Below are 11614 nucleotides of genomic sequence, written 5' to 3'. Positions count from 1 at the left end.
GAGAAGAGTGGCGCCCTCGTCGCTGCCGCCGCCGGGGATCGACCACCGTCGAGCCCGCCCCTCGTCGCCGCCCGGGATCACCCGCTGCATCCGCCACCGGTTAGTGCGTATTTTGTCATTTTTGCGAGCGAGCAGTATAGTTGATTGACGCGCCGGTATGCATGTAGATGGAGTTGAGCCCGTGGGAGAAGTTCTTGCTCGCCGATTCGTCCGATTCAGACGACTCGGATGTTGAGACCATGCTTGCGAACTTTCGGCAGCAGACATTAGTCATGGCACTTGCCATGAAGGAGCACGAAGACGAGAACCAGAAGAGAAGACGAGGATCGACCGTCGGGCGTCGTTGCATTCCTCGGAATCGTTATCTTGGGAACGAGATGTTGATGCAAGACTACTTCGCGGAGAATCCTACATATCCACCACACCTCTTCCGGAGAAGGTATCTAATGCGCCGATCTCTTTTTGTGAAAATTGTTCAAGCTTGCGAGGCAAATTGCCGGTATTTTACTCAAAGAAGAAATGTTGCGGGCTTAAAGGGATTTAGTGCATATCAAAAAATCTCCGCAGCTATGCGGGTGATTACATATGGCGTTCCGGCTGACTATGCCGATGAGTACCTTCGCATTGGTGAAGATACTACAATTGAGTCAGTGCGTAGAGTTGCAAAAGTGATCATCCGTGTCTTTGGTCCTGAGTATCTTCGGGCACCCAACGAGGATGACACAAAGAAATTGATGGCATCTAATGAGAGGAGAGGTTGGTCTGGCATGCTAGGTAGCATTGATTGTATGCATTGGACATGGAAAAATTGCCCGAAGGCATGGCAAGGAATGTATTATGGCAAGTCTCGTGATGCAACAATTGTGCTAGAGGCCGTAGCATCCGAGGATTTATGGATTTGGCATTGCTTCTTTGGTATGCCGGGCACTCTCAATGATATCAATGTGTTGCAACGGCCTCATTTGTTTGCTAAGCTTGCTAGTGGTGATGCTCCTTCTTGCAACTACACTATCAATGGGCATGAATACACAAAAGGGTACTATCTTGCAGATTGTATATACCCTCGTTGGTGCACATTTGTCAAGAGCATCAAAGAATCCAAAACTAAAAAACAGTGTGAATTTGCAAGGGTGCAAGAGGCAGCCCGAAAAGACATTGAAAGGGCATTCGATGTTTTGCAATCTAGGTTTGCCATTGTCCGTGGTCCTGCTCGTTTTTGTGATAAGAAAACCTTGAAAAATATCATGACATGTTGTGTTATCCTTCCCAATATGATTCTTGAAGATGAGAGAGGAATGAATTTGGAATTCTTCTAAGACAATGTGGGTAGCCGTGTCAAACCAGCTAGAGACCCTAACCGCATTAGAGCTTTTCTTCAGACAAGGAGATTGAAAATGTAAACACACACTTTCAACTTCAGGAGGATCTCATTGAGCACCATTGGCAAAGGGCTGGACAGTGACTCATTTTTGTATTCGTCACAAGTTTTGTATTGCATTATTTAAGATTTGAATAATTATTTGTAATGTGGATGATTGTTGTATTGTGTTGAATTTGAATAATTATTTAGTTTGCTTCCGTTTGTTGTATTATATTGGATTTGATATTTTGCGGGCCGATGAGATGGGAAAAGCAGCGGTGCAAGAGCAGACACCGCAAAGCCGACCCGTATAAAAACATATTCGACGAATATACTTTTATACGGGTCCGTTTGGGGGTCTACATCAGCGGCCGCCCTTGCCGGCCCGCAAAAGCAGTTTTCCTCGAACTGCAAGCGCGTTTTACGGGCCGGCGGGATGCGGGGCCTGCTAGAGTTGCTCTAAAAGCGCACGCACGCCTTGCTGTGCCGCTCTTCTTTGTATGACCTATTTTTATGCGTTTACTATTCGCCGATAGTTGCTTCTTGTGCGGAGACTTAAGTCTTGTTGAGCTAGGCTCCTTTATCTTGCTTTGTATCTTTGATCTTTTTTTCTTTTTCTTTTTTTGCAAAAAGGCGCATAGATCTATTAATTAGCACACAGCATTACAGAGCACCCCTCGAGCAAAGAAGACATTACAGCACAGTCCATGGGGAACTGGCCATCGTCTTCCACCCCGAGGTGCTGATGGCGCGCTACCGCTGTCCCTCCCAAACCGGAGTTAGGACAACCTTGTAGTTCACGCGGATGGGAAGTCATCGAAGCACCGATCCTGCTGGATCATCGCCTTGGTTGAAAGATCGCCAATGTTGAAGCCGAAATCACAGATCCATGTGCTCCTCTGTACCGGGAACAACCATACCTAGAGCACCAAAGCTCAACGAATCCATGGATCCGAGAGCACACACCGTAGAAAACTCCCCGACTCCGCCACAAGTGACATTGCCGGGATGGGGATGGAACTCCGGCAACATTATTCCTCCGCAACGCCGCCAAGAACTCCTACCCGTATCTTCATGTTAGAACCAAAGATCCAGGGCTCCCACACTCTCTGGTGGTCTTTGTTTCATGAAATTTGGCGAAGAATGGAGGAGCATTAGAAATGTTGTTTGGACTATCCGACTATGGCCATATATGAAACTAACATGTCAAAAGTTTGATGGCACGTATCTCCACTATGCTCAACGCACTAGCAAAACCACATATCCTAGAGCCGGTGAAACTCATGCCACGCGTAATTGTTAAATGCGTCTAAGAAGAAAACCGAAACACAGGGTGACCGGTGACATAGGGGAGCTTCCCAGAGAGATTAATATCTTTAGAGATACAAACAAGAATGTTGGGACGAGGCAAATAAAAAAATAAAACTGACAAAGGCTTATCCACAAGCCTGAATCTTCTCTAAGATGTCTTAAACACCACGTTAGAAACTTGCCTGGGGCAGAGGCTTCCCCGTTCACACATCAGCCTGGCTGTCGGAGAAGACGCTGCGATGACCGGGAAGAAGCCGGAGAAACTTATTTTCAAACGGGGGCTTCTCCACCGCCATGGACACAAACAAAAATACAGTAAAACGCAAAACACAAAGTGCACACAACAAGAGGAAACCCGGTAGATGCCAGAGCCGGCGATAGGAGACAAGGGAACGGAAAAGGCCGGTGGACGAAGTGGTCGTTACGCCTGATACAAATAGTGATAACATTTGAAGAAGTTTCCAGGTGCATATGATATATTGATATACTCCCTCCGTCCGGAAATACTTGTCATCAAAATGAATAAAAGGGGATGTATCTAGATGTATTTTAGTTCTAGATACATCTCTTTTTGTCCATTTTGATGACAAGTATTTTCTGACGGAGGGAGTACTACAACGTAATATATGCCCATGAAGATGTTCTACACGGTAGATAAATTTTGTACACAATTACCGGTACATCCGCGTGTCCGTCTCTTCAAGGGAAAGGACCAAAATAACCGTTCCCTCGAAGAAATCGATGCCATATCTATCAGAGACTGGCCTGATCAGGGATCCTCTCTGGGGGCATGTCCATGATTTGCGATTTTGACACCCTACCCCGTGCGTTCTCACTTACGCCGAGCCATTTCTTGAGAAGCTTGAACACATTCTCATCACACAGCAGCCCTCGATGGTCGGCCCTGACGCCTACCCTTTCTTTTGCTGGGAACCCATCAGCCTGTCAGCAAATATAGATGCATAAGTGCAGGGGAAGCTTGTAAATCCAATATTGTGAATGGCAAGGTTAGGCACAATAAGCCACGCTATCTGATAAAATTGGTTGTAATAAGATATGCTATCATCCGACAAGGAACAGAAGCACATTGCAGAATGTAAGATGATAAGCATTTGTGCAACACAGGCATAACCACCATTGCCGGACCCCATGTTAGAGGAGTATAATCAACTAAAGTACAGCTTAGCGCACCAAAAAGCTTCTACTGTTTAAAGCAGATACTCCCTCCGTCCCACAATATAAGATGTTTTTGCAAGCTGCAAAAGCATCTTATATTGTGAGACGGAGGGAGTACTAGATAGTTGGCATACTTCACTGTGACAGAGAATGGTTACCGTGGCTGATTCGACAGGAACAGTGCAATCTCCATCCACGTATGTGTATGTAGGCTGACAATAGGATAATCACATGTCATTACCATAAACAGACATTGTAAGATTCCAACAAGAACATGTCAGACTTCAAGTAACGGAAGACAGTACCACTGTGCGACACACTTCTGAGAGATCTCCAATTGGGGAGCTTTCAGAGCCATAGCTGTGCAAAAAAGGAAAGCCAGGAGGAATGAAACACAGTACATTTGCTATCAGACTCATCAGCTTCTAAACTTATCTAAAAGAGAACAACTCTGTGTTATCGTTGCAGAAGGAAAAGAAATACTGAAATATAAGCTGACAGCACTTGTTTTGAAGCTTAAGTCGACTACTGTGAAGCGAACATTAACAGAAAATTGCTTCATTGTTATTCAATCATATCAGCTACTGTATCGGAAGCTCCCAACTGATGAGCAACGTTAGAGTTATAGTACCCTAACAATAATGATGAATATCACGCACCCTAATAATAATGATAAATCTCACACTATCATTTCTAGAACAGTATAAAAGGTTAAAAACACACGACGTTAGTATTAATTGTCATCATAATACTTACCAAACATCATATGGTGTTTCATAAGATGTCCCATGTATACTATAAAAACTCACGGTATCTGGTAGTTGAGCATTCTCGAGAATACGGCGAGTCTCAGTAGCCCATTTGTAGATGGACATATTGAATGGTAGTGCAATTGTCTTCCCATTATAATTGAGCTACAGATAGAAAAAATAGAATGAAGTATCGAACAAGTAGCTGACTAAGAGTCAAAAAATACATTATATAATATATATAGCTTCATGCAAGAGTTACATCAACTTCCACTTGTTAAAAAAAATAATAGAAAGAAAAGTTTTTCCGAGAATAAAACAAGATAAAGTGGGAATGTCTGAATAGTTCATTACATTTTTAGGTTAAACACGACATAACAATCAAAGGAAACATGCATAGTGCACTGCCACTACAACAAAGAATAAATTCAATTGTAGTGCATATTGTCCTAAGACCCTGACTGTCGAAAGTAAAAAATATCTAGAATCTACTAATAATGTATATACTATGAAATTAATGTACTGGACAATGTACATGTGATTTTCATGCGTATTACAACAAGTATGTGTCTGGATGTTTCTCTAGTAAATGAGCTTGCGTGGCCAATATACAACAAAATGGCATTGTTATATAAAAAACATGTAGAAGTGAGTATGAATACCTCATTATTTTGTAAAGCTTCTTCAAACAGAGAAACACAATCAGTTGCTTCATACAAAACTAGCTCTACTGTTCCATCCTTTTCAGGATTCTTTCGCCAAACCTGAATGATTGGTTTTTCCTTCCACTCAAAGTTTGGATTTGGCAGCATTTCGTAGATTGATGGGCACTCAACCAACTACATAAAGTGAAGAGGCAGGGATTATTTTTAGATGGCATGGAATAGCTACTGTACAGTAGCAAACATTGATGAGTTCATGAAGCTTAGATGCAACATGGTCAAGAAATTACCAGTTGGTGCATCGCCCATCGAGAAACGAAAAAGAAACTTTCAAAACCATAAACAAACTGCAGTCCAGTTAGAAGAGAATCATTGATGCATCCTGGGGCACCTGCCAAGATATGAGAACTAATATAAGAAGTGTATCCTATCAAAGGTGAGAAGTGGCAGAATATATCAATTGACTGAAAGTGCATTACCTTGAAATGGACAAGCAATGCAAATCCATTTATTGACATACTTCGAAAATATCTAGAAAAATGAAATGGAAAGATTTGAGAAACGAAATTTGGCTGCATAGGCAAAGTGGCATATCAAACAAGAAAACTCACATCATGATTCATAGACATGAAACAGCGTACTAGCAATCCTCCCATAGAATGGGAGATTATGTTTACTTTTTTCCCACCAGAGGCCTTGTAAGCCGTCTCAAGTTTTGCTCTCAAACCAGCCATTGCTTTGTCTATCCTGCCAGATAAAACCATCGTTACAGCACCTTGTGCTTGTGCAAGAGAAAATGTTTTAGGCTAAGCCATCATCCAAATGAACCCACTTAAGTATTGATTTAGAGGATTGTACCTGTTGCTTTGACGAAAATCATAACCATATCCAAATAGTGTTGTTCCTTTCTCGTATCCACAGTCAAGGAGCATATCAATCATATCATGGAAATGGTACACCATAGTCAGATGCAGTAGCTCTACAAACTGAAGTTAAGAGAGATGGGGCACAAATCAGATCACAAAAATTATGCTCTTTGCAACAACTGTTAAATCAGAGACGGCAATTAATTCAGAAAGGGAATTCGCTTCTTGAATAATGATTTGAATGACATGATTAAATACCCTCTATGAGGGATTAGCCATCCCATGAATTCCTGAAGTGAACTCATTCGGTATCAACAGCTAAGATACCATTTTTAAGTGAAATTCCCTTTCCAATATTTTTACAATACAAAAAATGTTTATTTTCGTTTCGAACTCCACCTGAAATCAATGTCAACATGTTTAAGTACCAAGAGCAATCAAGCAGGGCAAGCATCAGTTTCACCGATGGATTAATTGTTAGAACACAAATCTTGTTGATATGAGATGCAAGCATGTTAGCAACTTGGCATGTATTATCACCGTCTCAATGCTCCATTTTCAGCTACCAGTTCTAGCCATGTGATTCCTCATATACTGCATAGATCATTTGACTGAACATTTCATGAGTGAAAGCATGGCTTCATTCCTTGAAGTTAAGAGAATATAAATACAAGTTTGATGGACTATAATAGCTCTGGCTCAGTATTTTTGTCCTGTGGTAAGCAACCATGGTCCACATAAATCCAATTTTTTCATCCTAGTCGGTCCACAATCTAAATGAAATGTACAGTCCGCATGTACGAAATGCCTGTCCCTATCTCTGTTATCCATTCTCCAAGAGCACTAGTAAGTTAAAAGCACAAGAAAGCTCTCCATACGACAGTACGAAACGGATATCCATCACTGATCCCTCTATCTCTAATGTCCACTTCCTCTTCTCCTTTCCCATTTGCCCCAATTAACAGACACCAAGTGTCACAAGAATCACCCCAAAAAAAAAACCAACGGCCATGCTCACAGAAAGGGGCAAAAAATAAACCTACTGCCAGTGTACAGTTCATCGAATGAACGGAAGAAAAGATGTAGTACTATTCAACTCCATTCACTGAACTAATAGGCATAAGCCCACTCACCCAGGAAGGATCGAGAACGTCGATGGCGAATAGGCCATGATCGTCGTCCGGCACCACAATCTCCACATCGTCGTCCAACGATTCCACATACCCTGCACAAGAAGCCACCGGAAGCCACCTCAATCAATCAACCACCCCCCGAGTGCACCGAAACGTTTCATCGAACAGCTGGAACACAGGCAAGCCAAAGCCACAACCCACCGGTTTTGGCGTTGTAGAGCGACCAGAGGTACTTCTTGAACTCGAGGTCGGCGAGGAGGATGCGCACCCAGACCCGGAGGTCGAACTTGGGGTCCGACCGCCGCCGCGCGTGCAGCACCGACCCGCCCATCCCGGACACGAGCAGCACCGGCTCGCGCGCCCCCTCCTCCTCGCCCCCCGCCGCGCCGCAGCCACCCCTCCGGGACCGGGAGCGGCACCTCCGCCTGCGGCCGCGGAGACGGAGGCGGAGGTGGCGGCGGAGCACGCGGAGCCGCATCCGGAGGACGGCGCCGAGCATGGTGGTGCCTGCCTGCCACTGTTCGCGCTCCCGGCGCGCCGGCCATGGGCCATGGGGCTCTAATAAACGGCTGATAAAATAACGGTGCCGTTCTCTCGCAGCAACGCCCGGTCAGCCCGAGTGGACTGGAAGGCGGGTGGTGGGACCAGCAACGGGCCGGATCCGACGGTTCGCGTCTGCCGAGTGAGGATCCACAACGGGCGGTTCGATCGATACGACAGAATATTCTCAATCAAAAAAAGAAAAAGATCGTACAATAGAAAAATAATAATACCATACCGCCGCAGGAGATAAGATGGATCCGATTTAAAAGAACGGGACGGCCCGCCTGCTACGCGCCCGGCAAGGACGCAAACAGCATCGAAAAAATGTGTACAGTATGTACAGTATATTTATAAACCCCCTCAAAAAAAAAGTGTACAGTATTCGAATGTACATAGAAAAATGTTGTATAAATTAATTCGATGGGGGATGTGCTATACATTAGCACAAAGCATTTTTCTTTTTTGGCATCAACTATATATACTTTTCTTCTTTGCGAAACAACACGCTCTTTTAGTACCTCTGAGAAACTGAGTTTTGTGACGTACACATTGCGCTCTTGTTTTATCGTTCGTTTTACAACCTCGTCAACTTCGCACTCTTTTTCTTGGTGTAGGTTAACGAGGCTCTTCTCTTTAGGACGCATCCACTAAAGTACCACTAAATTAAAACAAAGAAGATTCATGCAAGAATCCAGGTAGAAACAATAAAAATATAAACAAAGTCAGACATGCCTTTCTGAACTAAAGATGTATTTCACGAAAGGTTTGCGACAGTACAGTATTATAATCGGACATTACCATTGGTCCTATTTTCTAAAAACACAAAGACGCCTGAATGTGGCGTGAGTCCAGCATAGACTCGCTAGGTGGTGAAAGACGACATAAGTTTGTAAAGATTTTGTCACAGACATAATAAAGGGACCAAACATCCCATACGCCTCGTCCTCGTCGAAGTGTGACCCTCATTTCAAAAGGGGAGGGAGAATACGACCTCTTCAAGAAAGCCCCAATGAAGCTGCCAGGGCCGGGTGCCTTGCCAGAGGGGAGGGAGAACACGATCTCTTTGATCTCGTCCGCATCAAGGTCACACAAATCACGGCGCTGGTAGCCAAGGGCCTCCCAGTTGATTTTGATAGAGCAATGCGACTTCGTCCCAGATGCCCACTGGAATGGGAGTGGAGCTCAAGTTCTTTGTCCTCTTGCATGACGGTGACCCCATTGGCAGTCCTCGAGCGACTAGATGAAATTCTTCTTTCCGCGCCCATTTGCTCTGATGCGGGAAAGCTTAATGTTCGCATCCGCAACTCGAATAGTTGTGAGCCTGGTTCGATGTCTTATTTCAATTTTTTGGATCAAGAGGAGACCTAGGTGGTTGCTCTTAACATTGCAGCGCATACATCGTTCCTCACGAGTGAACAAGCAAGATTTCTTTGTCAGGTCAAGCTGCCAGATGATCCCCTTGGAGATTAAGATATGTGTCTCAATGTCGCGCACCTTCTGACATTGCTAGATCTTAAGCGTCTTAGCAAGGCGGCTAAAAGCTGGACAAGGACTCGACGGATGGGGTTGTGTGCGTTGACATGCTTATGCCACACCTCGACGACTTTCTCCTTGAAGTCGTCATATTTGAGCCAGAATTCCTCGAACTTTAAGTAATGCTTGTATGTGAGGTGGGGTTCCCTATATGTGAGGTGGGTTCCCTAAAGGGGAAGAGAGGCATGGTCGGAGCATAGCGTAGGGATGGCCTGTAGGTGGGCTGCCGGAAAGAGCATGGCATGTAGATGCCCAATAGGTGATACCGCCTCTGGTATGTTCCCATGATACCAATTTTAAAAAGTCAAAGTTAAATGTTTTGGAAAATTCTGAAAAATTTGTGGACGTTCAGAACACACATGTCTACAAACCCTAAAAAAATTAGCTCAAAATTCAAAGTACATGTAGAGAAACAAAAAAACGCGGATGTGAGTAGTGTAGGTTGTGACAATATTCATGCTTTTGTTTTTATTGACACTATTATGCTGAATTTGCCTTTTTTGTTTCTCAATGTGTATTTTGAATTTTGTTCTAAATATTTTATGGATCGTAGACACATGGGTTGTGAACATCCATAATTTTTTTTCAGATTTTTTCTAAACATTTAAATCAACTTTGTCAAATTAGTATGAGATAATATCAGTGGGAGTCATAGAACTTGTGCTCGATGTTCAGTTTGGTGCTAAAACTTTAAAAATACGGATTTGTGGTCATTCAACTTGCGTTCTTGTGCAAATACGGTCACTTTGGTCATATTCAGACGTATCCCGCGCTTACGTGGCTCCCCAACATGGCTATGGCCCACTGTTAGTCACCGAAACAGCTCGCCGCGTTTTTTCTTTGCAGAAGCACCCTTGGTCTGTATTTAATTAATTTAATTGAGCATAATCCCCTCTGTGTGTCCCACTTGTCAGCATGAGGTGGTGTGAAAAATGAAAATAAAAAGTACACGCGCAGGGATTTTAACTCCATACACCTCGGGTACATCCATGCACAAGCAAAGCACTACACCAACAACATATTCCTTCCTGTAAAGAGGTAAACCTGATTTTATATTAGACGCAGTTCTTCCTAGATTCCGTTTTTTCCCAGATTCGGCTAGTAAAAACTGGATACAGGAAAATCTCGCCTTTTTTCACAAAAAAACAATTAAGAAAACTGTTTCAAAATGTATAATGTTTAATCCATACTGTACAAAACTTTGTCATGAGCGAGAATTTTTTATTCCTTTTTTTCGAGAGGGGTCGGAAAAATCCGGGTTTCGAAATATCTTGGCAATTCCAGTTTTTATCTACCAAAATTTTGAAATGAATTTTGAATTCAAATCTTTTTATCGTCTAAATATATTTAATTTAGCAAAAAAAGTGACGCTTGTTACAGTGGTCAGCTCAACTCCTCTCTTATATAGAAGTTTGCATGTTCAATTCATTGTTACAGTTCGAGACCATTTTTATAAATGAGCATGAATAAAGAAAAATATATTTCACAATATAAGGAATAGAATCGCGGCCCCTGCCACTAAGCTAACTGTGTCATTATGATATTGTATGCACACAAAAGTTATTATATTTGACATAGTTTTTGTCGTTTAAATTCAAAATTTTGGGCGATAACATTTTTTCCGGGGACCGCCAAATTTTCTGGGGACTGGTCAGTTGTCGAAAATTCGGTCTGAGGGAAAAAGAACCTTAATACGAGTAGTGGTCGTGGACAATATATAAAATCCGGCTTCTGTCTTTATAGACATTGGTTGGTACTTAGTGTAGCGTTTAGCTCCAGTGTGTCCTGCACGCTTGAGGTTGAGAGATCGAATCTATTGGGCCACCCTTTTCCGTCACTCACTTCGTGTTGGTGCTTCTGTTTGTGATTAAACAAATTTTCGTTGATCGTGTTGAACGTCAATCGGCACTGATGGAATGATGTATGGCAGACTATTTTATTAACAGGTCCCGTGTTTGAACCACATGTGTGCCATCTTTTTTCATTATATTTGAAGGCTTTGTGCGCAATTAAATAAATTTTGAGGGAGTTCTCTATAAAAAAATCCAGTGTGCTATGGTCACCTGGTGCCTTGTGCATTCCCAACCACTGACAAGTGGGCCTCCACCAGGCTGGCACGCCATGCGGACAGGCCATGTGACTGGATACGAGAGGAAGCACCATATATGCATGCGGGGACAAGTTATGTGACCACAAATCCGTATTTTTAAAGTTTTAGCACCAAACTAAATATTGAGCGCAAGTTTTATGACTTTCAGTGATATTACCTCAATTAGTATCA

The 11614-nt window shown here is 43.1% G+C and overlaps 1 protein-coding gene across 1 annotated transcript; it reads right to left on the bottom strand.

Moving 5' to 3' along the window:
- Positions 1 to 3077: 3077 nt before the first annotated feature.
- Positions 3078 to 7771, bottom strand: LOC119311101 (phospholipase A(1) LCAT3-like). The gene is made up of 11 exons (XM_037586731.1): positions 7459 to 7771; positions 7258 to 7349; positions 6117 to 6244; positions 5870 to 6005; positions 5738 to 5789; positions 5549 to 5649; positions 5259 to 5435; positions 4604 to 4761; positions 4153 to 4207; positions 4006 to 4059; positions 3078 to 3613 (listed from the first exon to the last, which is right to left on the bottom strand). The coding sequence occupies exons 1-11, from the start codon at positions 7754 to 7756 to the stop codon at positions 3425 to 3427; spliced, it is 1440 nt and encodes a 479-aa protein (XP_037442628.1). The 5' UTR covers positions 7757 to 7771; the 3' UTR covers positions 3078 to 3424.
- Positions 7772 to 11614: the final 3843 nt, after the last annotated feature.

This window comes from Triticum dicoccoides, chromosome 5B (assembly GCF_002162155.2).
Source record: "Triticum dicoccoides isolate Atlit2015 ecotype Zavitan chromosome 5B, WEW_v2.0, whole genome shotgun sequence".
Lineage (NCBI taxonomy): Eukaryota > Viridiplantae > Streptophyta > Magnoliopsida > Poales > Poaceae > Triticum > Triticum dicoccoides.
Note: the sequence above shows the minus strand (reverse complement) of the source record. Positions and strands in the feature narration are given on the sequence as shown.

Excerpts from the sequence above, each read along its gene's own strand:
- LOC119311101 (XM_037586731.1), bottom strand. The coding sequence starts at position 7,756 with ATGCTCGGCGCCGTCCTCCGGATGCGGCTCCGCGTGCTCCGCCGCCAC. Across the intron at positions 4,762-5,258 it reads AAGCTTTACAAAATAATGAG|CTCAATTATAATGGGAAGAC; the intron begins GTATTCATACTC and ends TTCTATCTGTAG. Across the intron at positions 4,060-4,152 it reads CAGAAGTGTGTCGCACAGTG|CCTACATACACATACGTGGA; the intron begins GTACTGTCTTCC and ends TCCTATTGTCAG.